The sequence below is a fragment of the Oryctolagus cuniculus genome, chromosome 17 (genome assembly GCF_964237555.1).
Source record: "Oryctolagus cuniculus chromosome 17, mOryCun1.1, whole genome shotgun sequence".
Classification (NCBI taxonomy): Eukaryota; Metazoa; Chordata; class Mammalia; order Lagomorpha; family Leporidae; genus Oryctolagus; species Oryctolagus cuniculus.
Window position 1 is genome coordinate 23,873,536 of NC_091448.1, and position 26,051 is coordinate 23,899,586.

At 45.1% G+C, this 26,051-nt stretch overlaps 1 protein-coding gene across 7 annotated transcripts in view; it reads left to right on the plus strand.

Annotated features, from left to right (window-relative positions):
* Positions 1 to 26,051, plus strand: part of NPEPPS (aminopeptidase puromycin sensitive) — a 119,046-nt gene that overhangs the window by 28,379 nt on the left and 64,616 nt on the right. For 3 of the 7 annotated variants that reach the window (XM_051825623.2, XM_008271377.4, XM_070060797.1), the window contains exon 3: positions 10,175 to 10,199. The exons of the other annotated variants lie outside the window; for them this stretch is intronic. In XM_051825623.2, coding sequence (XP_051681583.1) covers positions 10,175 to 10,199 — 25 coding nt within the window. The remainder of the gene's footprint in view (positions 1 to 10,174; positions 10,200 to 26,051) is intronic. 7 annotated transcript variants of the gene reach the window in all.

The following is a 26,051-nucleotide window of genomic DNA, read 5'->3' on the forward strand; positions in this document are numbered from 1 at the left end:
ATTAAAAAAAAAAATAAATAAATAAATAAAAAATAAAATAAAAAGAGGGAACACTTTCAAGATTCTTATAGGTTCTTAATGGAAAAGGATATAAATAATGTTTAATACATCATTATTATTAAACATATTAAGGGAATTGTTTTAGTTTGCTTTAATCTACTCCAGTGGAATATACTCAGATATTCAGAATCTATCATAATACTTCTTTTTTGGTAGCTTTTAGTAAATTTGCCTCATTTCTGAGATTTTGAATATGCATATGTGTTTGTTTATATCTTTGGTTTTTATTCACTATTCCTGAATGTACTGAGTGTTGAAAATTTTGAGCATGCAGTCTGTTTTGTGCTATTGCTCTTCTGTAAAATGGGTCAATTTATGCATAAACTAACCACTAATACAGGCTGTGGTTGAGGAACCAAATATTTTCCCAGTTTTTTTTTTTTTTTAAGATTTATTTATTTGAAAGTCAGAGTTATACAGAGAGAGAAGGAGAGACAGAAAGAGAGAGAGAGAGAGAGAGAGAGAGAAAGAGAGGGGGGTGTCTTTCATCTGCTGGTTCACTTCCCAAATGGCTCAATGGCCAGAGCTGAGCAGATCCGAAGCCAGGAGTCAGGAGCTTCTTCCAGGTCTCCCACGCGGGTGCAGGGGCCCAAGGACTTGGGCCATCTTCTACTGCTTTCCCAAGCCACAGCAGAGAGCTGGATTGGAAGTGGAGCATCTGGGACTTGAACTAGTGCCCATATGGGATTATGGTAAACTTTTTAAAAAATATTTTTTTATTTGAAAGGCATTAGAGAGAGGGAAAGACAGAGGGAGAGATCTTCCATCTGCTGGCTCACTCTTCAAATGGCCAAGAGTTTCTTCTGGGTCTTCCACATGGATGCAGGGGCACAAGCACTTGAGCCATCATCCCTTACTTTCCCAGGTGCATTAGCAGGGAGCTGTATTGGAGGTGGAGCAACTGGGACATGAACCAGGACCCATATATGATGCAGGAGTCACAGGTAGTGGCTTAACCCACTGCATCACAGTGCTGGCCTTAATAAACTTTGTTTTTCAAGGGCCGGCACTGTGGCATAGTGGGTAAAGCTGCCACCTGCAGTGCCGGCTTCCCGTATGGGCTCCAGTTCTAGTCCTGGCCCAGCCCTGGCCATTGCAGCCATTTGGGGAGTGAACCAGTGGATAGAAGAGATCTTTCTCCCTCCCTCTCTCTAACTCTGCCTTTCAAATAAATAAATCTTTAAAAAAATAAACTTTGTTTTTTTTTTTTTTTAGAGCAGTTTTAATCTCACAGCAAAATTGAGCAAATACATAATAGAATTCCATTTACCCCTATATCCCCAAACTCTCATAGACTTACTCCTCAACTATCAATATCTGTTTGTTATAGTTGCCGTGGTACAGCAAGTTATAGCCCTGGCCTGCAATGCTGGTATCCTATATGGGTGCCAGTTTGTTTCCTGGCTACTCAACTACCGACCCAGCTCTCTGCTAATGTGCCTGGGAAAGCTTCAGAGGATGGCCCAAGTGCTTGTGCCCCTGCACCCATGTGGGAGACCCAGAGGAGGCTTCTGGCTCCTGGCTATAGATCAGCTCAGCTCTGACCATTGTGGCCATTTGGGGAGTGAACCAGTGGATGGAAGATCTGTCTCTCTCTCTCTGTTTCTATCTCTCTCTGTAACTCTGTCTTTCAAATAAATAAAGTAAAATCTTTTAAAAAAAAGTCATGAGGGCCAGCGCTGTGGCGTAGAGGATAAAGTCACCTCCTGCAGTGCTGGCATTCCATGTGGGCACTGGGTCAAGACCCAGCTGCTGCACTTCTGACCCAGCTCTCTGCCAGGGCCCAGGAAAGCAGTGGAAGATGGACCAAGTGCTTGGGCCCCTGCACCCACATGGGAGATCTGGAAGGAGCTCCTGGCTCCTGGCTTTGGATCTGCTCAGCCATCATGGCCATTTGGGGATTGAACCAGCAAATGGAAGATTTCTTTCTCTGCCTCTGCCTCTCTGTAACTCTTTCAAATAAGTAAATCTTTAAAAAAAAAAATCATCACCACCTAAAGTCCATAGTTTATAATAGGATTCTTAGTGCTGTGTAATCTATGGCTTTTGACAAATGTATGATATATATTCACCATTATAGTACCTTACAGAGTAGGCTTCTACCCTAAAAAGTCTCTGTACTCTGCCTATTCATCCTTCCTCCATCCATATTCCCTGGTAACCACTGGTCTTTTTACTGTGTCCATAGCTTCCCTTTTTCCAAAATACATGGTTGGACTCATAGAAGTATACAGTATTTTCAGATTGTCGTTTCTCACTTAATAATAGTCATTGATGTTTTCTCATTCTTCATGGCTTAACAGGTCATTTCTTTTTAGTGCTGCCTAATACTCCATTGTCTGGATGTACCACAGCTTATTTACCCACTCATCTATAAGGACATCTTGAATGCTTCTAGGTTTTGGCAGTTATGACTAAAGCTACAATAAACATGTGTGCTGGTTTTTGTGTGAATGTGTTTTCAGCCCATTTGGATAAATACTAATGAGTGTGATCACAGTCGTCTGGTTGGAATATGTTTAGTTTTGTAAAAACTGCCACTCTTTTGCAGTGGCTGTACCATCCCCACCACCAGTTATTGAGAGTTCTGTTGCTCCACATCTTTTCCAGCATTTGGTGTTGTCAGTGTTTTAGATTATAGCCATTTTGACAGTTTTTTTTTTTTTTTGACTTGTTAGTATTGTTTTAATTTGCATTTCCCTGCCCGCATATGATGTTAAGCATCTTTTCACAGGCTTCTCACCTGTATGTCTTTATTGAAGAAGTGTCTATTTAGATTCTTGCCATTTTTAAATTGGGTTCTATTTTTAAAAAAATGTTTATTTTCACCTACTTGAAGGGGAGGGGTGGGAGTGAGAGAGGAAGAGGTCTTCCATTCACTGGTTCACTCCCCAAATACCTGCAAGCAGCTTGGCCTGGGCCAGACTGAAACCAGGAGCCAAGGAACTCTATTCTGGTCTCCCACATGGGTGTCAGAGATCCAAGCTCCTGGGCCATCGCCTGCTGCTTCCTAGAATGCACCAATAGGAAGCTGGATTTGAAACAGAGGTTCTGGAACTCAGACTAACCCTCAGATGTGGGATGTAGATATCTCAAATGGTGGCTTAACCCACTCTCCAAATGCCTGCCCTTCATTTTCTTGTTTTACATGTCTTATTTTCATTTACTTGGAAGGCAGAACAATAGAGAGAGAAAGAGAGAGAGAAACAGAACCCATTTCCTAGTTCACTCTCTAAAAGCCTGCAGTAGTTATGACTGGGCTGGGCCAAAGCCAGGATCCTGGCACTCTATCTGGTTCACTCCCCAGATGGATGTAATGGCTGAAGCTATACTGATCCAAAGCCCAGAGTTGGGAGCTTTTTCCAGGTCTCCCATGTGGGTGCAGGGGCTCAAGGACTTGGGCCATCCGCTACTGCTTTCCCAGGCCATAGCAGAGAGCTGGATCGGAAGAGGAGCAGCCAGGACTGAAACCGGTGTCCATGTGGGATGCTGGCACTGCAGGCAGCAGCTTTGCCCACTACTCCACAGCGCTGGCCCAGGAGCATCATTTCTTAAAATGACATTGTCTTTTCTCCATTGTATCGTCTTTGCTCCTTTGGCTTTTGCTCTTTTGTCAAACTGTGTGTAAGTCTGATCTGTTTGTTCTTTTAGTAATGCTACACTCTCTTGATTACTGTAGCTTTTTCTTTTCTTCTTAAGAGGCAGAGAAACAGGCTCCCATCGGCTGGTTCACTTCCCAAATGTCCACAGCAGCCCCCTGCTGGGGCTGAAACTGGGAGCTTGGCAACTCAATCTGGATTTCCCACATGGATGTCAAGAACTCAAAAACTGGCCGGCGCCGCGGCTTACTAGGCTAATCCTCCGCCTTGCGGCGCCGGCACACCGGGTTCTAGTCCTGGTCGGGGCGCCGGATTCTGTCCCTGTTGCCCCTCTTCCAGGCCAGCTCTCTGCTGTGGCCCGGGAGTGCAGTGGAGGATGGCCCAAGTGCTTGGGCCCTGCACCCCATGGGAGACCAGGAGAAGTACCTGGCTCCTGCCATCAGATCAGCGCGGTGCGCCGGCCGCAACGCGCCGGCCACGGCGGCCATTGGAGGGTGAACCAACGGCAAAGGAAGACCTTTCTCTCTCTCTCTCTCTCTCTCTCTCGCTCTCTCTCACTGTCCACTCTGCCTGTCAAAAAATAAATTAAAAAAAAAAAAAAAAAAACTCAAAAACTCAAAAACTTTAGCGTCCCAGGTCAAAGCCAGGAGCCCAGAACTCAGTATGGGTTTCCCACATGGATGGCAGAGTACCAAGTACTTGAGCCATCACCTGCTTCTTCTCAGAATGTACATTAGCAGGAAGCTGGATTTTGGAGGCGGAACATCCAGGCCATGAACCAGTGCCCATTTGGGAGGCTGGCGTCCTAGGTGGTGGCTTTACTCACTATGCCACAATGTTGGCCCCTGCTTAAAAATATTTTGGAATTTCTTCTGGGATTCTCCTTTGACCCATGTATTATTTAGCAGTATGTTGTTTAATCTCCAAATATTTTGGAATTTTCCATCTTTATTTCTGCTGTTGAGTTTCAATTTAATTCCATTGTGGTATTAAGACAAACTGTATGATTTCTGTTCTTGTAAATTTGTTAAAATGTTTATGACCAAGAATGCTGTCTGTCATGGTAAATGTTCCAGTATGAACAAGAGAAGAATGTGTATTTTGCTGTTGTTAGATGCGGTAGTTTATAGATGTCAGTTATATTCAGTTGATTAATGATGTCATTACTGAGTTTCTGTCTGATGTATTTCTGCATTTCTGATAGAGGGATGTTCAAGTCTCCAATTGTTTATCTTTGTAGTTCTGTCAGTTTTTGTTTCTCTGTTTTGATGCAGTGCTGTTAGATGAATATATATTAAGGATTGTTACGCCCTCTTGGACTTTTGACTGCTTTATCATTATGCAATACCCCTCATTATCCCTGATAACTTTACTTGCTCAAAAGTCTGCAAAATAGCCACACCTGCTTTCTTTTGATTAGTATTAGCACAATGTATCTTGTCTAACACTTTACTGTTTTGTTTGTTTGTTTTTGGACAGGCAGAATGGACAGTGAGAGAGACAGAGAGAAAGGTCTTCCTTTTTCCATTGGTTCACCCCGCAATGGCTGCTGCGGCCGGCACACCGTGCTGATCCGAAGCCAGGAGCCAGGTGCTTCTCTTGGTCTCCCATGCGGGTGCAGGGCCCAAGGACATGGACCATCCTCCACTGCACTCCCCAGCCACAGCAGAGAGCTGGACAGGAAGAGGAGCAACCGGTACAGAATCCGGCACCCTGACCGGGACTAGAACCCAGTGTGCCAGCGCCGCAGGTGGAGGATTAGCCTATTGAGCCACGGCACTGGCCATACTGTTTTTTTGTGTGTTTTTTTTTAAAGACTTAATTTATTGGGGCAGGTGCTGTGGCACAGCAGGTTAATCTGCGGTCTTACAGCACTGGCATCCCACATGGGCACCAGTTCGAGTCCCAGCTACTCCACTTCTGATCCAGTCCCCTGCTAATGCGCCTGGGAAATCAGGAAAGATGACCCAAGTCCCATGCCCCTGCACCCACATGGAAGACCTGGGTGGAGTTCCAGGGCTCCTGGCTTTGCTCTGGACTAGCCCCAGTCATTGCAACCATTTGGGGAATGAGAGATCTCTTCTATCTGCCAATCCATGCCCTGATTGGCTGTAATAGCCAGGCCAAAGCTGAGAGTCAGAAACTTCAACCTGGTCTCCCATGTGCATGGCAGGGACCCAAACACTTGGGCCATCTTACACTGGCTTCCGAGCAACATTTATTTGGGAAGCTGGTCGGAAGTGGAACATTTGGGACTGGATCTGGCTCTTCAGTATGGGTTGCTGGAGTTGGCAGGTGGCAGCTTAACCTGTTGTGCTTCAATGCTAGTGCCTCCAACCCTTTACTTTTAAGTCTATGTGTAGGGCCGGCGCTGCGGCTCACTAGGCTAATCCTCCGCCTTGCGGCGCCGGCACACCGAGTTCTAGTCCCGGTCGGGGCGCCGGATTCTGTCCTGGTTGCCCCTCTTCCAGGCCAGCTCTCTGCTGTGGCCAGGGAGTGCAGTGGAGGATGGCCCAAGTGCTTGGGCCCTGCACCCCATGGGAGACCAGGAGAAGCACCTGGCTCCTGGCTTCGGATCAGCGCGGTGCACCGGCCGTAGCGTGCCGGCCACAGCGGCCATTGGAGGGTGAACCAACGGCAAAGGAAGACCTTTCTCTTTGTCTCTCTCTCTCACTGTCCACTCTGCCTGTCAAAAAAAAAAATTAAAAAAAAAGTCTATGTGTATGTTCATATACAGAAAGAGGTTTTTTGTAGCCAGCATTTAGTTGAGTTTTGTTTTTGATCCATTCTTACAATCTGTATGTAGACTGTTGACTTTAAAAAAAATTTTATTTATTTATTTTAAAGAGTTACAGAGAGGCAGAGAGAGAGAATGAGATCTTCCATTAGCTAGTTTACTTCCCAAGTGGCCACAACAGCCAGGATGGGGCCAGGCCAAAGCCAGAAGCCAGGAGCTTTTTCTGGGTCTCCCACATGGATGCAGGGGCCCAAGTACTTGGACCAGCTTCCACTGCTCACTGCTTTCCCAGACTCATTAGAAGGGAGCTGGATTGAAAGTGGAGCAGCCAGGACCTCAGCTGGAGCCCATATGGCAGCAGGCGCTGCAGGCAGCAGCTTTACCTACTGTGTCACAGCACTGGCCCTGACCATTGACATTTAAAGTGATTATATAGGGGCCAGTGCTGGGGCAGAGCGCTGTAGTGCCAGCATCCCATATGGGCACTGGTTTGAGTCCTGGCTGTTGTACTTCCAATCCAGCTCTCTGCTATAGCCTGAGAAAGCAATAGAAGATGACCCAAGTCCTTGGGCCCTTGAACCCTCGTGGGGACCTGGAAGAAGCTCCTGGCTCCTGGTTGCTGGCTTCGGATCAGCCCTGCTTCAGTCGTTGCAGCCATTTGGGGAGTGAACCAGTGGATGGAAGACCTCTCTCTCTCTGCCTCTGCCTCTCTGTAACTCTGCCTTTCAAAGAATAAATAATTTTTTTTTTGAAAAATAAAATTGTTATATAGTTGGCTTAATATTTGTTATGCTTTTTGTATTTATCTTACCGTTCTTTGTTCCTGTTTTGTCTTCCATGCCTTTTCTGGCACGGTAGTTTTGTGGTTTCACTTGAACATTTTATGTTTAAGTTTTATTTTCGTTTTATTTGAAAGGCAGAGACACAGAGAGTTTCAACTTGTTTATTGATTTTTTTTTTTAGATTTATTTATTTATTTGAAAGGTAGAGTTACAGAGAGCGAGAGAGAGAGAGAAAGAGAGAGAGATCTTCCATCAGCTACTTTACTCCCTAAATGGTAACAATGGTCAAGGCTGAGCCAGGCCAAAGCCAGGAGCCAGGAACCTAGTTCCTTGAGCCCGCGTCCATGTTTCCCAGAGTCTTCAATGGCGGAAAACTGGAGTCAGGAGTGGAATTGGGAATCAAATCTAGGTAGTCTGGTGTGGGATATGGATGGATATCTTAACTGACAGGTTAAACACCCACTCCATTTGCTCATTATTATTATATTTTTAAGATTTATTTATTTACTTCAAAGGCAGGTTTAGAGAGAGAGAGATATCTTCCACCCGCTAGTTCGCTCCCCAGATGACCTCAATGGTCAGGGCTGGGCCAGGCTGAAGACAGGATCCAGGAGCTTCATCCAGGAGCTTCATCTGGATTTCCCATATAGGTACTAAGTGTGCAAACACTTGAGCCTTCTTCCGCTGCTTTCCCAGGTGTATTAGCCGGAAGCTGAATTGGAAGTGAAGCAGCCAGGACTCGAACTGGCACTTGAACATCAAAGATGGTGGCTTAACCTAGTGTGCCATAATGTCTGCCCAATTGCTTATTTTTCAATCAGTTTGTTACTTAGTGGGTTCATATAATTTCTTCATATATTCTGGATATGTCAGATTTATGATTTGCAATATTTTTTTCATTGTGTGGGTTACCTTTTCTGTTGAGTTTTTTTACTTGGATGTATAGAAAATTTTGAGTTCAAAGTAGTCCAATTTGTCTTTTTCTTAGTTGCATGTGATTTTGAGATCATATTCAAGGAACTATACCAAATCCAACAACCTGAAGTTTTTCCTTATACATTTTCTTCTAAGAGTATTATAGTTTTAGTTCTTTATTTCATATCTTTGATCCATTTTGAGTTAATTTGGAGTAAAGAATCAAGCTTCATTCCTTGTGTATTGATACTAAGTTTTTCCAGGAATTTTTCCTTGTCAAAAATTTTTTAAAATTTTTATTTATTTATTTGACAGAGTTAGACAGTGAGGGAGAGAGACAGAGAGAAAGGTCTTCCTTCCATTGGTTCACCCTCCAAATGGCCGCTACGCTGGAGCTACGCTGATCCGAAGCCAGGAATGAGGTGCTTCTCCTGGTCTCCCATGCGGGTGCAGGGCCCAAGCACTTGGGCCATCCTCCACTGCACTCCTGGGCCACAGCAGAGAGCTGGACTGGAAGAGGAGCTACTGGGACTAGAACCCGGCACCCATATGGGATGCTGGCGCCACAGGTGGAGGATTAACCAAGTGAGCCACGGCACCAGCCCCCTCTTGTCAAAATTTCATGCTTTGAATTTTGTCTTTTTGAACATAGTAAACAAGTATCTGAATAGTTTAGTGCTGTGTAATGGGTTCCTGTTGCACATTATTTCAACTGTTTTTATTTCTTTTATCTTTTTCCTCTGATGTGCCAGGATTTATTTGATTAAATGTTAGATAATGAATTAGGAAAATTGTATGATCAAAATAGAATGGTGTTAGCTTTATCTAGAGATTTTTGTTTGCTTCATCCTAGGGTTACCAATACTCAGATATCATCTTTTTTATAATATTAGAGAATCCTATTTTCTAGAGTTTAATTGTACTCTATGTGTGGATTACTTTTTTGATAAATATTTATTTTTATTTTTCTTTGAAAGAGTTACAGAGAGAGGTAGAGACAGAGAGAGGTTTTCCATCTGCTGGTTCACTCCCCAAATGGCTGCAACCACCAGAGCTGAGCCAATCTGGAGCCAGGAGCCAAGAGCTTTTTCTGGGTTTTCCACGTGGTTGCAGGGGCCCAAGGACTTGGGCCATCCTCCACTGCTTTCCTAGGTGCATTGGTAGGGAGCTGGGTCAGAAGTGAAGCAGCTGGGACTCGAACCAGTGCTCATATAGGATGCCAGCGCTGCAGGCAGAGGCTTTATCCCTCTATGCCACAGTGCCAAACCCTACTTTTCTTTCTTGTTCTCTTTTATTATTAGGCTATCATTTTTTGGGGTTTCAGGCCCAAAGCAAGGAGTTGTTTACCAAAGTCCCCAGTCTTGACTGGCCCTGGATTCCAACTTTTGTCTGTAGAGCCTTGCACACTCAGTCTTAGGCATCTTTGATGTATCAACAAATAACCTCAAGGCAAAAGTGGCCTAGAGTACAAAGCTTCCTCCTCCTGGACTCTGTCGTCGTCTTCATCTGACTTCTTTATCTTACTGTACATGCCTTCCACCCTCCATATAGCTTTTTTAATTTTAAGGGAGTTGAGTAATGGAGGAAATGTTTGAATTATATACTCCACCACATGATATTAAGTCCATAATTGTTTTACTGATGAAGGACTTGAGATCCAGACAGATGAAGTAATAGTGTACGACCACAAAATCAGTGTCAGAATCGGATCTAGAACACAAGTATTTGTATTATTCTAGTATTTGTACTACTGCTGAGTAAATTTACCTAAATAATTAGTAGTCATTTATTAAGAATAGGTCTAGCGATAGAAGAGATTTCCCTGTTCTTTTGGGTCAAATTTATATTTGACATCTGCTAATTCTCTTTAGACTTTTTAGATAGTCTGATAGTGTAGGACCGTTACTGTCTTATATAAATATTAAGTTCATTTTGAAATATGGAACTGTCAGTGACCGTACTGCTGGGGCTTTAATTATGCATATATCTGAATGGTTCTCCCTAGACTGAGAAGGAGGTCCTCTTAGAACCTTTCAAAATAAGAAGTATCGCTGAGCTCTTTGTTCTATTTTTCTCTTTAGCCTCCTTTGGAATTTTTCCAGAATGGTGAGTTTCTTTTTCCCTATTGCACTAAATATACTCTGTATTTTTATTTTTTATTTATTTGGAAGGCAGAGTTATAGAGACAGAAGGAGAATTAGAGAGAAAGAGATTTTCTATCTGCTGGTTCATTCCCCAAATGACTGCAGTGGCCAAAGCTGGTCCAAGCCAAAGCCAGGAGCCTTGAACTCCACCCACATCTCTCATGTGGGTTGCAGGTACTTGGGCCATCTTCACTGCTCTCCTAGGTGCATTAGCAAGGAGCTGGATTGGAAGTGGAGCAGCTGGAACTTGAACCAGAGCTCATGTGGGATGCTGGCACTGCAGGCAGCTGCCCCACAGTCCTGTCCCCACTATTTTAAGCATTATGAAGTAGCAGGTGGCCATTGCAAGCCCTTCTTTTTTATTGCACCATGAGCTGCTTTCCAAAACCACATGAACAATGTGGTGGGTAGATTGTTATCTGAATAAAAACCAAAACAAGGGGCAGGTGTTTGGTATAATTCTTAGGATGTTGCTTGTGGTGCCTACATACCATATCTCAGAGTACCTGGGTTTGTGTCCCACCTCTGCTTCCAGTTCCAGCTTCCTGCTTATGTGTACCCTGGGAGCAGGTGATAGCTCAAGTTATTGAGTCCCTGCCACCAGGTAGGAGACTTGGGTTGACTTCCTGGCTCTTGGGGCCAGTGTTGTGGTGCAGCAGGCTAAGTTGCTGCTTGTGATGCAGATACCTCGTATCAAGGTGCAGTTTGAGTTCTGGCTACTCTGCTTCCAATCCAGCTCTTGCTAATGCACTGGGATAGTAACCAGGGGCCCCTGCCACCCATGTGGGAGACCCAGATAGAGTTCCCAGCTTCAGCCTGGTCCAGGCCTTACTGTTGTGGTATTTTGGGGAATAAACCAGCAGATGGAATATCTATTTCTCTCTCTCTCTCCCTCCATCTTTCTTTCTGTTTCTTTTTCTCTGTATCTCTCCATCTCTGTCTCTCTGCCTTTCAAAACAATCAGTCGAAAGAAAGAAAAGAAGCCAGAGAGTGAATGAGACCAAATCTGGTCTCTTGTACATTTTGAGGGCATGTTCCCAATGAACACGTAGGCCTTTAGGGGACATTCAGCATCTAAGACATAGCATTTTGCCTATGGCCCCCAAAGGTTCATATCCACTTCCAATGCAAAATGTATTCATTTCATCCCCAAGAATTCTAAAGTCTCATTTGTGATTCAAGGCAAATTTCCTTAACTGTGAGCCCCGATAAAAATTAAAAAGAAAAAAAAAAGAGAGAGAGTTACATACTTTTAAGGTATAGTGGTGGAACCAGCAGAGGGTAAATATTCCCATTCCAAAAGGGAGAACTAGCAATAATGAATTAGCCCAAACAAAAATGAAAGCCAGCAGGGTAAATGTGAAATCCTGAATGCGCTGTGTTCAGTATCCATTACACTCTGATGGGAAATGGGTGCCCAAGGACTTGGGCAGCACTGCCCCAGCTGTATGCTGGGTACAGTCCATGTGCTCCTCTTTTGGGATGGTTCTGTGTGCTGCGTACAGCTTTCGCCATGACTGCTGCATATTGCTGTCACCTCTGCCTTCCTGGGGTTTCCCCTGCAACTGCGCTCTCACAGCTCCACTACGCACCTCTCCATCAGGGCCTCCAGCCCTGTGCAAAATGTGCCTGACCTCTTAGGCTTCCTTTGAAATCTCAGTGGAAACCACCATAACTCTATTTTTTTATTATTTATAAAATATATATTATTTATATTTATTGCATACCTGCCAAAATTAGCATCACGTGGGAAATGCCAAGGCCTACTGCATGTGTGAGTCCACACCTGGACCAGCCTTGGAGCACTTTACCAGCTGAATGTTAGAAAGGAATCTCCAGGGTTAAGCCTCTGTCTGTGGCGCTGGCATCCCATATGGGCACCGATTCCAGGGATGCTGCTCCACTTCTGATCCAATTCTCTGCTAATGACCTGAGAAAGAAGTGGAGGATGGCCCAAGTGCTTGGACCCCTACACCCACATGGGACACCCTGAAGAAGCTCCTGAATTCTGGCTCTGGCTCTTGTGGCCTTTTGGGGAATGAACTAGTGGATGGAAGACCTCTCTTTCTCTTTTTGTTGCTGTCTCTGTCTCTACCTCTCTCTGTCTATAACTCTGCCCTCTTTAAAAAGAAAGAAAGGAATCTGTAAGTGATCTTGAGTAAGCCTGCAGAAAGTGTCCTGAGGTTCCATGAAACAGTCCTGCCCTTCCCCTGCCTCCTGGCTTGTGATGGGAGAGGCATCAAAGATTTGTGAGATGCCCTTGAGGCCTTTTTCCCATTATCTGTTGGATTAGCATATGGCTTCCTTCTACTGGCTCTCATCTCTTTAGCAACTGCTTTCACTGCCACACTCTCCTGTTCCAACCACTTTTATTTATTTATTTATTTATTTATTTTTAAGATTTTAATGGAAAGGCAGAGTGATGGAGTGGAGGGGGGGAATATCCTCCATTGGCTGGCTCACCTTTGAGGGTTGGGCCAGGCCGAAGCCAAGAGACAGAAGCTACATCCAGGTCTCCAACATGGGGGCAAGAACCCCAGTATTAGGGCCATCTTCTGCTTTGCTGCTTTCCCAGGTGTGTTAGCAGGGAGCTGGATCAGAAGTGGAGCAGCTGGGACTCGAACTGAAGCTCATATGGATGCTGTCGTTGCAGTCAGCGGCTTAACCTGCTGGCCCCTAGGCACTTTTTCTTCCTCCTCGCTTGCCAACCTCTCAATTTTCCAAATATTCCACTCTGCTTATTTTTGCTCCTGATTCTCACTGGAAAACTAAAAGTAGCCACCAATACCCATGCTACAACTGGAATACTTTAATGTTTTGAAATCTCCTTCTTCAAATATTCTTCCTGGCCAGCACTGTGGCTCAACAGGCTAATCCTCCGCCTAGCGGCGCCGGCACACCAGGTTCTAGTCCCGGTCGGGGTGCCGGATTCTGTCCCGGTTGCTCCTCTTCCAGGCCAGCGCTCTGCTATGGCCCGGGAGTGCAGTGGAGGATGGCCCAAGTGCTTGGGCCCTGTACCCCATGGGAGACCAGGATAAGTACCTGGCTCCTGCCCTCGGATCAGCGCGGTGCGCCGGCCGATGTGGCCATTGGAGGGTGAACCAACGGCAAAGGAAGACCTTTCTCTCTGTCTCTCTCTCTCACTGTCCACTCTGCCTGTCGAAATAATAATAATAATAATAAAACCAAATATTCTTCCCCGCTCCTGGCTTTGGATTGGCACAGCTCTGGCCATTGGAGCCAATTGGGCAGTGAACCAGTGGATGGAAGACCTCTCCCTCTCTCTCTGTCTCTCTGCCTTTCCTGCTCTCTCTGTGTAACTCTGACTTTCAAATAAATAAATAAATCCTAAAAAAAAAAAAAAAAATGAGGTGACCAAATGGCCCAACCACAAGCGTCAGTAGTACCCCACCCTAACGGGATTTAGTGCTCCCACTTCCTTACTTCTGCAAGGAATATAAGACCTGTTCTCCTAGTACAGGCTGCTCTTCTCTCACGCACGGGGAGGCAGCCTGACAGGTTTCCCTCACCCGACAGTAAGCCTTTCCCTTTACTCTGGCATTTGTTGTGTTTTATGGTGGCCTTTCAGTAGGTCCTGGGAGGCAGCAGTGATATTGAGTAATTGGGTTCCTGCCACCCATGAGGGAGACTTGGATTATGTCCCCAGCTCCCATCTTCAGCTGGGTCCTGGCTATTGCAGGCATCTGGGGAGTACACCAGCAGATAGGAGCGCTGTCCGTTCATCTCTCTGCATCTCAAATTAAAAAGCAGAACCGAGAAGGCTGTTTGCTCAAGGTTCTGGTGGTTTGTAGTCCAAGACCAGGTGGGCCCTGTTGTTTCAGCCTCTGTGATTCTTATTGGCAGAGTCCTGGGGTGGCATAGGATATCAAATGGCAAGAGAAAGAGAGCACATGTCTCTGTATCTTTCTCTCACCTTTTATAAAGCCACCTGATTCAATCATGGGACCCTGTTCTGATGACTTACTAAAGACCTTGCCTCCAAGCACTGTAACTGCATTAAGTTCTTACTCATATACCATTAACATAATACTTTGGGAACTGGACTGTTGAGTTTGAGGGGATCAGATATTCAAACTACAGCAATCTGTATCCCGGTATTGTACTGGAATCCACTAGAAGCTTATAGTGATGAAATAACGATAATTTTGCTTGACTTTATTTTTTTCTATTTCAACCTTTTTTTAAAAAGAACATTTGAAAGATTTTTGTTGTTGTTTAAAGATTTATTTACCTATTTGAGAGGCGCAGTTACAGACAGAGAGGGAGAGACAGGAAGAAAGGTCTTCCATCTGCTGGTTTACTTCTCAAATAGTCACAATGGCCAGAGCTGAGCCAATCCAAAGTCAGGAGCCAGGAGCTTGTTGTGGGTCTCCCACATGGGTGCAGGGGCCCAAGGGCTTGGGCCATTTTCTGCTGCTTTCCCAGGCTGTAGCAGAGAGCTGTATTGGAAGTAAAGCAGCCGGGACTTGAACCTGTGCCCATATGTGATGCCAGTACTACAGGCAGCGGCTTTACCCACTAAGCCACAGTTTCGGCCCCTTCCTCATGTTTTATGATTAAATAGTACTTTTTTTCCTCGAAGTTATACAAGTTTTATGTAGGTTAAATAGTATTCTTCAGAATAAATTTATAACCCATCAAGTCATTCTTCTACCAATAGTCATTTAAGTGAAATTCCATGTTGTAATTAACAGCCATACACATATCTCATGTCCTTTTGACCATATGAGGAAACATCTATGGGATAAATTCCTGGAGTGGAAAATGCTGGGAAGAGGGTATATTTATTTGTAATTTTGAATGATATTGCCAAATCGCACTTCAAAGATACTGTACTAACATCCACCAGCTAATTAACTAAACAGTTTAGTCAATACCTTCACCTTATGATATTTTGATCTTTGGATCTAGTAGGCAAAAGGGATTACCTTTACTTTACATTGTAAGATAAATAATATTTTCATATATGCTAAAAAACTCTTTTGTCTTTTTCATAATCTGTCTTCATATAATTTCTTTTTAAAATAATTTTTAAAACATTTTATGTATTCATTTTCATTTCATTGAAAGGCAAAGAATGACAGAGACAGGGAGATTTTTCATCCACTGGTTCACTCCCCAAATGCCTTCAAACAGCCAGGGATGGGCCATGCTGAGGGAGGGAAGGAGCTGCTATGACTCAAGTGATGGGATTCCTGCCACCCCTATGTTGAGTTCCTGACTCCCATATTCAACCACAGCTGGGGGCTGTTGCAGGCATTTGGGGAGTGAGCCAGTGGATAAAAGCTTTCTCTGTCTGCATTGGCAGGAAGCTAGCGATAGTGCTCTGGGTGTCAAATCCAGGCACTGTGGTAAGGGATGCTGCTCGTTGGACCTGAATCTTAGCTGCTAGGCCAAACACAATTATCTTCTGAAAGCTCTTTTGTCTTGACTTTATTATCTGCTTCTTAGGTGTGGGGCAAGTCCAGGCCAACTCCTCTCCTCCATGGAAATTTTCTTGTCCCATGTACCACTTAGTAGAAACATTATCTTTTCGGGGCTGATGCTGTGGCTCAGCTGGTTAACGCCCTGGCCTGAAGCGCTGGCATCCCATATGGGTGCCGGTTCTAGTCCCGGCTGCTTCTTTTCAATCCAGCTCTCTGCTATGGCCTGGAAAAGCAGTAGAAGATGGTCCAAGTCCTTAGGCCCCGGCACCCACGGGGGAGACCCGGAGGAAGCTCCTGGTTCCTGACTTTGGATGGGCGCAGCTCTGGCTGTTGTGGCGTTGCAGCCAATTGGGGAGTGAACCATTGGATGGAAGACCTCTCTCTCTCTCTCTCTCTCTCTCTCTCTCTCTCTCTCTCTCTGCCTCTCCTCTCTGTGTAACTCTGACTTTCAAATAAATAAACAAATCTTAAAAAAAAAAGAAATATTATCTATTCTCCACTGCCCTTTCCATTCAAAATGGTGTTTTACATACTAGTAGTAATGTTTTTAATATCTGCTGACTTAGAAAATTGCACTTTTTGTTCAGTCTACTATGAGTGAGTTTAGAAATATTCTTGGGGCCGGCACTCTGGCATAGCAGGTTAAGCCTCTGCTATGGGTGCCATTTCGATCCTGGCTGTTCTGCTTCTGATCCAACTCCCTGCTGATGTGCCTGGGAAAGCAGCAGAGGATGTCTCTAGTACTTGGGCCCTTGCAACCACATGGGAGAACTGGAAGAATCCTGGCTCCTGGCTTTGGCCTGGCCCAGCCCTGGCCATTGTGGCCATTTGGGGAATGAACTGGCAGATAAAAGAGTGTCATATTCTCATTCTCATTCATTCTCTCTCTCTCTCTCTCTCTCTCTGCCTCTGGCTCTCCTTCTCTGTAACTCTGATTTTCAAATAAAGTATTTAAGAAGTATTCTTGGCCGGCGCCGCGGCTCAATAGGCTAATCCTCTGCCTGCAGCACCGGCACCCCAGGTTCTAGTCCTGGTCGGGGCGCCGGATTCTGTCCCGGTTGCTCCTCTTCCAGTCCAGCTCTCTGCTGTGGCCTGGGAGGGCAGTGGAGGATGGCCCAAGTCCTTGGGCCCTGCACCTGCATGGGAGACCAGGTGGCTCCTGGCTTCCGATCAGTGCAGTGCGCTGGCCGCAGTGGCCATTGTGGGGTGAACCAACAGAAAAGGAAGACCTTTCTCTCTGTCTCTCTCTCTCACTGTCCACTCTGCTGTTAAAAAAAGAGAAGTATTCTTAAAATATATTAGGAGTCTTCAAAAACTATAGAAAAATGGAATCAGGAGGGGCAAGTGTTTGGTGCAATGGTTAAGTTACTGCTTGGAATACCCACATCCTATGTTGGAGTGCCAGGAGTGAATGCCAGCTACTCTGCTTTTGACCCGGCTTCCTGCTAATGCACACCCTGGAAGGCAGCAGAAGATGGCTCAAGTACTTGAGTTCCTGCCACCCATGTGGGAGACTCAGGTTGAGTTCAGGCTCTTGGTTTTGACCTAGTTGACCCTGGCTGTTACAGACATTTGGGGAGGGAACCAGCAAATGGAAAATCTGTTTTGGTCTATTTTTCTGTCTCTCTGCCTTTCAAATAAAAAATGGAAAGAAAAAAAAAAAGAATTAGGAAACAATATGAATTTTACACAAACTTTTTGAAGCTCCCCTTTATTTGATTTTTAGGAATATCAGTTGTATTAAATTTGAGAAAAACATAACATTTCAATATCTAAATAACATTTTATGCTTTAATTGTTAATTTAAGAAATAAAACAGTGACACCTTTGGGAAGGAAGCCATTCACTTCTTTTTTTTAGACATTTATCTGAAAGGCAGAGGGAGGGACAGTGTTAGCAAGAGCATGCACTTCGGTTGGCTGGTTCACTCCTAGGTGGCTGCAACAGCCAGTTTGGGCCTTCCTCTCCAGCTTTCCCAGGTGCTTTAACACGGAGCTGGATTGGAAGCAGAGCAACCAGGACTTGAACCAGCAGTACAATATAGGATGCTGGCATCACAAGTGGCAGTTTAACCATAATGCTGCCTCCTGTTTGTTCTTTATTCTTTATATTTAATGCTTTATGTAAGAGTACTGATTGGCCACATGGTTAATTTGAGGTATTACTAGAACATAAGGGCATGTGGACATACTTACATATTTTTATTTAGGAGAAACATTGATCTAGATTTTATTTAATAAGGAGGGCAGGAGTTACCAAATAATTATTGATTGTGTTGTTCATTTATAATTCAAATTGATTTTAACAGCAACAGTGGGTTCCCTGTGGCAATGTGTGCTTGCCAGAGAAAAGTCACAGTATCTCTCTTGAGCCATGTTATAACAGAAGGAGAGAAAGAGAATTAATATGTTAAATAACAGAATGGAAGAGGCCAAGGGCCTGTGCTGTGGCCTAGTGGGTAACACTACCACCTGCCGTTCCAGCATTGTATATGGGCCCTGATTTGAGTCCCGGTTGCTCCACTTCCAATTCAGCTCTCTGCTGTGGCCTGGAAAAGCAGTAGAAGATGGGAGACCCACAGGAGGCTCCTGGCTCCTGGCTTCAGATTGGCCCGGCTCTGGTTGTTGGAACCATCTGGGAAGTAAACCAGCAGATGGAAGACCCATCTGTCTCTCTCTCTGCCTCTGCTTCTTCCTCTCTGTTACTTTCACATAAATAAATCTTGAGAAAAAAAAAAAAAAAAAAAAGACTGGAAGAGGCCTGCAGTGAGAGTGGTAATTATGAATTAAGTAATGGGGGTTCATGGTGGAGTTCATGGAAGTTGGATTTGTTTCATAAGGACTCTGGTATTCCTTGTGAAAGTGAGCAGGGATATAAGGCAAGCATTGCATCAAATAACATATCTGCACAAATGTTGAACAGAAAACTATTCTCAAAGTACTCTCATGAGAGAGGTGCTGAAATTTTCGCAGTAGCTAAGTGGCATGGTAATTAAGAGAGCTTGACTTCTTTTTTTTTTTATATATATAATTAGAACATCATTGCATGCTGAAGGCTGTTACCCTCTGGAAAGACTGAGTGTGCAAACAAGATGAGCTTCACCTTCAGAAAGGTGTTGTTTTTTTGTTGTTTTTTTTTTTTTTTTTTTTTTTTTTTTTTTTTTTTTTGGACAGGCAGAGTGGATAGTGAGAGAGATAGAGAGGTCTTCCTTTTGCCATTGGTTCACCCTCCAGTGGCCGCCACGGCTGGCGCGCTGCGGCCGGCGCACTGCGCTGATCCGATGGCAGGAGCCAGGTGCTTCTCCTGGTCTCCCATGGGGTGCAGAGCCCAAGTACTTGGGCCATCCTCCACTGCCTTCCTGGGCCACAGCAGAGAGCTGGCCTGGAAGAGGGGCAACCGGGACAGAATCCGGCACCCCGACCGGGACTAGAACCCGGTGTGCCAGCGCCGCTAGGTGGAGAATTAGCCTAGTGAGCCATGGCGCTGGCCCAGAAAGATTTTAAGCATTTAAAAACTTTTCATAGGTATACAACATAATGCCAGATTCAGAAGGTAAAGGTGATATACATTACAAAAGGTCTATTTCCCTTTCCTACCTCTTAGCTCCCCTTCATGGTACTAGACTTGATAAGTTTCTGCCATTTTCCTTGTTAGAGTTCCTGTGTACTTTATAGACATACGTATTCGTACATGAATATGTATATAGAGAGAGCATGTGTTCCAAAAATGATAGTGCATTGTGTATATGGCTCAGAGCTTTTTTTTTAAAGATTTTATTTATGTGATTTATTTGAAAGGTAGAGCCACAGACAGAGAGAAGGAGAGATAGAGAAGTGTTGCATCTGCTGGTTCACTCCCCAAGTGGCCGCAATGGCTGGGGCTGGGTCGAGCCAAAGCCAGGATCCAAGAGCTGCTTTCGGGTCCTCCTTGTGGGTGCAGGATCCCAGGCACTGCACCATCTTCTGCGGCTTTCTCAGGCCATTAGCAAGGAGCTTGATCAGAAGAGGAGCACCAGGACACGAACCAGTGCACATTTTTTAAAGATTTATTTATTTACTTGAAAGAGTTACACAAAGAGAGATGAGAGGCAGAGAGAGAGAGAGGTCTTCCGTCCACTGATTCACTCTCCAGTTGGCCGCAACAGCCAGAGCTACACTGATCCAAAGACAGGAACCAGGAGCTTATTACTGGTCTCCCACGCAGGTAAAAGGCCCAAGGACTTGGGCCATCTTCTTACTGCTTTCCCAGGACATAGCAGAGAGCTGGATCAGAAGTGGAGCAATCAGGTCTCGAACCGGTGCTCATATTGGATGCTGGCACTGCAGGCGGTGGCTTTACCCGCTACGCCACAGCGCTGGCCCCCAGACCAAATGATTTCAAGGCATTATACGGCCTATAGGCCTGGTGTTCCCCACCTATTTAAGCAGAACATATTGAATATAGTTTCACTTTTGTTGCTATCTAGAACAATGACTTTTTAAAAACATTTATTTGAAAGAGTTACAGTAGAGACAGAGAGTAAAAGGTCTTCCATCCACTAGTTCACTCCCCAAACGGTTGCAACAGCCAAAGCTGGGCCAATTTGAAGCCAGGAGTCATGAGCTTCTCCCACGTGGATGTGGGGACCCAAACAGTTGGGTTGTTCTCTGCTGCTTTCCCAGGCCATTAGCAGGGAGCTGGATTGGAGGTGGAGCAGCTGTGATTTGAACCAGCACCCATTTGGGATGTTGATGTCACCGGTAGCTGCTTAACCCGCTATGCCACAGTGCCAGCCCTGAAGGAGTATTTCTTGATGAACATAACCAGGCACTATGCTAAGCACTTTACAAAGAGTATATTGTATAACTTTCAGATATTTTAGAAGTAGATAATTATATTTATTTGAGAGGCAGAGTTATAGACAGAGGAAGAAAGAGGTCTTTTTTTTTTTTTTTTTTTTTTTAAGAATTATTTATTTGAGAGGCAGAGTTACAAAGGGGGAGAGACTGAAAGAGAGGTCTTCCATCCACTGGTCCACTCCCCAGATGGCCGCAATGGCTGGAGCTGCACCGATCCAAAGCCAGGATCCAGGAGCTTCTTTCGGGTCCTCCATGTGGGTGCAGAGTCCCAAGCACTTGGGCCATCCTCTGCTTTCCTAGGCTGTTAGCAGGGAGCTGTATCAGAAGTGGAACAGTTGCATGGCAGGCTGAGGCTTAACCTACTATGTCACAGCACTGGCCCCAGATTTTTTTTCCCTCTCCCTCCATCCTTCCCTCCTTCCCTCCTTCCTTCCCTCCTTCCCTCCTTCCTTCCCATTTGACAGGTAGAGTTATAGACAGTGAAAGAGAGACAGAGAGAAAGGTCTTCCTTCCGTTGGTTCACTCCCCAAGCCATCCTCTACTGCCCTCCCGGCCCACAGCAGAGAGCTAGACTGGAAGAGGACCAACCGGGACTAGAACCCGGCGCCTATATGGATGCCGGTGCCACAGGCGGAGGATTAACCAATTGAGCCACGGCGCCATCCCATTTTTTATGCTTTAAATTAAAATACTTTTTAAAAAAGTTATTGGTGAAGTTTGGCCGGCGCCGCGGCTCACTAGGCTAATCCTCCGCCTTGGGGCACCGGCACACCGGGTTCTAGTCCCGGTCGGGGCTCCAGATTCTGTCCCCGTTGCCCCTCTTCCAGGCCAGCTCTCTGCTGTGGCCAGGGAGTGAGTGCAGTGGAGGATGGCCCAAGTGCTTGGGCCCTGCACCCTATGGGAGACCAGGATAAGTACCTGGCTCCTGCCATCGGATCAGCACAGCGCGCCAGCTGCGGCGGCCATTGGAGAGTGAACCAACAGCAAAGGAAGACCTTTCTCTCTGTCTTTCTCTCTCACTGTCCACTCTGCCTGTCAAAAAATTAAAAAAAAAAAAAAGTTATTGGTGAAGTTTAAAATGTTATACATGATGCATTGTGAAGTGTCTATGTACAATGCTGAATTTTAAATGTGTAAAGTTTGAATATATTAATATAAACTCAGGAAGGATTGGGAAAGTTGTTTTTTGTGTTTTTTTTTTTTTTAAGTGGACAGTGAGAGAGAGAGGAGAAAGTTGATTTATAGATGCTAAGTTATAGTTAGAGAAGACATTCCAGTGTCTTGTTGCAAAGTAGGGTAACTGTAGCTAGTGTACTGTATAATTCTCTTAAAAAAAAGTTAGTGTAAAGGATTTTTAATTCATTTACCATAAATAAATAAAATGGTTTTTAATATTTTCACCATAAAGATGTTAAATATTGGGGGTTGGTATCGTGGCACAGAGGGTAAAGCTGCCAACTGCAGTGCCAGCATCCCATATGGGCTATGGTTCTATTCCTGGCTAGTCCACTTCTGATCCAGCTCTCTGCTGTAGCCTGGGAAAGTGGTAGAGGATGGCCCAAGTCGTTGGGCCCCTGTGCCCATGTGGGAGATCCGGAGGAAGCTCCTGGCTCCTGGCTTTGGTTTGGCGAAGCTCCTGGCTCCTGGCTTTGGTTTGGCAAAGCTCCAGCTGGTGTGCCATTTGGAGAGTGAACCAATGGATGGAAGACCTCTCTCTCTGTCTCTGCCTCTCTGTGACTCTGCCTTTTTAATGAATAAATAAATATTTTAAAATGTTAAATATTTGAAGAGATAGCTATGTTTATCCTGATTGGACATTATATTGTACATGCATGTATAGAAGCATCAGGGTACCCCACATTTGTACAATTTTTATGTGTTTGTTAAAATATAAAATATATATCAGAATTAATGCTAATTTTTAGAAATATTACCTTTTCTTCTGTAATGAGGCATATTTAGTCTTTCTTGTGCATCTTTAGTATTAATGACTTTGCATTCTTTGAGCAGTCTAACAGTTCCAAAGCAAATATCTTCTAAAGTGTTTGAGACAGATTCATATTTGAATTAATGTTGTAAATGGAAATTTTATCTTTAGACATAGGTCCTCTCATATAACCTTATAAAGGTGTTTTTTTATCAATATATCTTACATGATGATCTCTGTGATGTAATCATCATATCATAATAATGACATAAAGGTGGTTTTTCATTAATATAATCTTACGTGATGATCTCCATGACGTAATCACTTAGTCTGTTGGCTTTAGAGGTGATTCACTCATTCTGCAAATATTTGCTGACCCCCCACTAAGTGACAGAAACTGCTAGCATTGGAGGTGGAAAGATGAATAAAACCTAGTCTCAGCATTATCTTTGGGGGCCCATGCTGTGGCATAGCAGGTACAGCCACCGCCTGCAGTGCTGGCATCCCATTTGGGCACCAGTTCTGCAACTGATTCCAACTTCCAGCTAATATGCAGCCTGGGAGGCAGCAATGGTGGCTCAAGTCAGTTATATCCCTTCCACCAACATGGGAAACCTGGATTGAGTTTGTGGTTTCTACCTGGCCCATCTCAGCTATTGTGGACATTTGAAGAGTGAACCAGTGAATGGAAAATCTCTACCTTCATATCCATGTCTTTCAAATAAAAATAAACTTTAGCCAAGAGCAGGAGCAGAGTAGACCGCAGAGAACTCTTTGAGGAGCCCCACAGCCTCCACCGCCCTAGTTACCATCACAACACGAGCAGTGAGGCTGAGACCCAGCAGCCACCTGCAGCCTTCCCACTTACCTCCTCCCTCTGTACTGTTCAAACCAAGCCTGACACCACAGGCCACAGCACTGGGAGCAGTGACCTGGGCGACCTCACATCAGAGGCACCTGTCAGCAGGGACAAAAATGTCATTGCAGTAAAGGCTTTGGGAACAGTAAAAATGATTAATTGTAAGAAACGGATATGGTTTCATCAACAGGAATGACGCCAAGGAAGGTGTAGTTGTACACCAGGCTGCCGTAAAGGAGAACAACCCCAGGAAGTGCCTTCACAGTGCAGGAGACGGAGAGACTGGAGTGCAGAACTGTTGAAGGAGCCAAGGGTACGGAGGCAGGCAGTGTTAGAGGCCTTGGTGGAGCTCCAGTGCCAGGCAGTAAATAGGCAGCAGACCAGAACTATCCGTAGGGTCCTCTACACAGTAGCCAGCAGGTACCAGGTGGTGAGAGAAGGGAAGAGAATGAGGGATCCAGGGCACTCCCGAAGGCCAGGCACAGACACGCTGGCCCTACTGCGGGCGAAGGTTCTCACCTTACTACACGTGGAGATCCTACAGGCATGGACCACAGGATTCCAACCCTCATGTGCAGGGAGAAGTGGAGGGAGGTGCTGACAGCCAGGGTGCAGGAGAGCAGGGTAGCCCAGTGAGACAGAATACATATCAGGGTTGTAGACCATGATTCTGCAGGGGCCTCCTTTCCAAAGACAGCCTAGAGGGGACAACAGTGAAGAGGGTTAGGGAAATCCAGGAGATAAGACCCAAGGCCAACAACCACATCAGCATCAGTACTGCTACACTTAAATTCTGATGCAGATGCACCAGAGAGCCCTAAGCCCTAAGATGGCGAAGAGGTAACAGCAGTAACAGCAGCAGATCCACCGGCTGCTTCATCCTCTCCCAGGGCTTAGCAAACACCAGCAACTATCTCTGCCATCAGCCGGGTCAGTCACCCAGCAGGAAGACATGGATGTGAAATTCCAGCAGTAAGGACTGAAGAGAAGATTGGTGCAGAAGGCGTGAAGTGCTTGTACCTTGCCCCTTGACCAGATTCCCAGAACTGTCAGCATTATCTCTGCAGCATGAGGAATTTATTATTTTTATCCAAAGATGTCTCTTTGTTAATGACAAATGTGCTTTTATAAAAAGCCTGATTTTTGTCAATACATCTTTAAATATTTTTAAATTGTTTTTATATCTGGTCAAATTGAGAATTTTAAGAACTTCATGTTAAATTTGTAATAAAAGTTTACAAGTTGATTTTTTTTTTTTAGAAAAGCCAAAAAACTGCACACACATGTTAAAAAAAGGTCCTTAATAGATGTTTTAAAAACCACATAAAGGGGCCGGCACTGTGGTGCAGCGGGTTGAAGCCCTGGCCTGAAACGCCAGCATCCCATATGTGTTCTAGTCCTTGCTACTCCTCTTCTGATTCAGCTCTCTGCTGTGGTCTGAGAAAGCAGTACAAGATGGCCCAAGTCCTTGGGCCCCTGCACCCATGTGAGAGACCCAGAAGAAGCTCCTGGTTCCTGGCATCAGATTGGCTCATCTCTGACCTTTGCAGCCATCTGGGGAGTGAACCAGCAGATGGAAGACCTTTCTCTCTGTCTCTAACTCTCTCTGTAACTGTCTTTCAAATAAATAAAATAAATCTTAAAAAAAAAAAAAAAACAAACACATGAAGATACAAGGTGAGAATTGTTCTTTACAATGACAAGAACAAGGATGGTGCCACAGCTCAATAGGCTAATCCTCTGCCTGCGGCGCCGGCACACCGGGTTCTAGTCCCGGTCGGGGCGCCGGATTCTGTCCCGGTTGCCCCCCTTCCAGGCCAGCTCTCTGCTGTGGCCCAGGAGGGCAGTGGAGGATAGCCCAAGTGCTTGGGCCCTGCACCCATGTGGGAGACCAGAAGCACCTGGCTCCTGGCTTCAGATCAGTGCAATGCTCCGGCCGTAGCACGGCGGCCATTGGAGGGTGAACCAACGGCAAAAGGAAGACCTTTCTCTCCATCTCTATCTCTCTCACTGTCCACTCTGCCTGTCAAAAAATTAAAAAAAAAAAAAAAAAAAAAGAAGATGGTCCAAGTCCTTCAGCCCTGCCACCCACATGGGAGACCTGGAAGGAGCTCTTGTTCCAGGCTTCAGGCTGGCCCAGCTCTGGCTGTTGAGGCCATTTGGAGAATGAACCAGTTGATGGAAGATCCCTCTCTTTCTCTCTCCCTCTTTCTCTAACTCTCTAACTCTGCCTTTCAAATAAGTAAATCTTTAAATAAATAAATAAAATGATAAGAACAAGTACCTAAAGAAGTTTATTTGAACAGGGACCTGAGTAATATAAAGTGTTTCCTTATCTAGAGAAAAAAGATGCAGAAACCCTAGGGTAGGAGAATGCTTACAGTCTTTGAGGAACAATAAAGAGGCAACAGAGTGAAACAGACATCTCAACAACAGTTTTGTTCTTAAATCTTTTAAACATTCCCCATTCTTGGTCCATGGGCATCAATTCGAGTCCTGGTTGCTCCACTTTCGATCCAGCTCTGTAGTGTGCCTGGGAAAGCAGCATAAAGTGGCCCAAATGTTTAGTCCCCGATACCCACATGGGGACCTGGATGAAGCTCCTGGCTCCTAGCCTTTGAAAGGAACAGTTTACGTTGGCCGGCGCCGCGGCTCACTAGGCTAATCCTCCACCTTGCGGCGCTGGCACACCAGGTTCTAGTCCCGGTCGGGGCGCCGGATTCTGTCCCTGTTGACCCTCTTC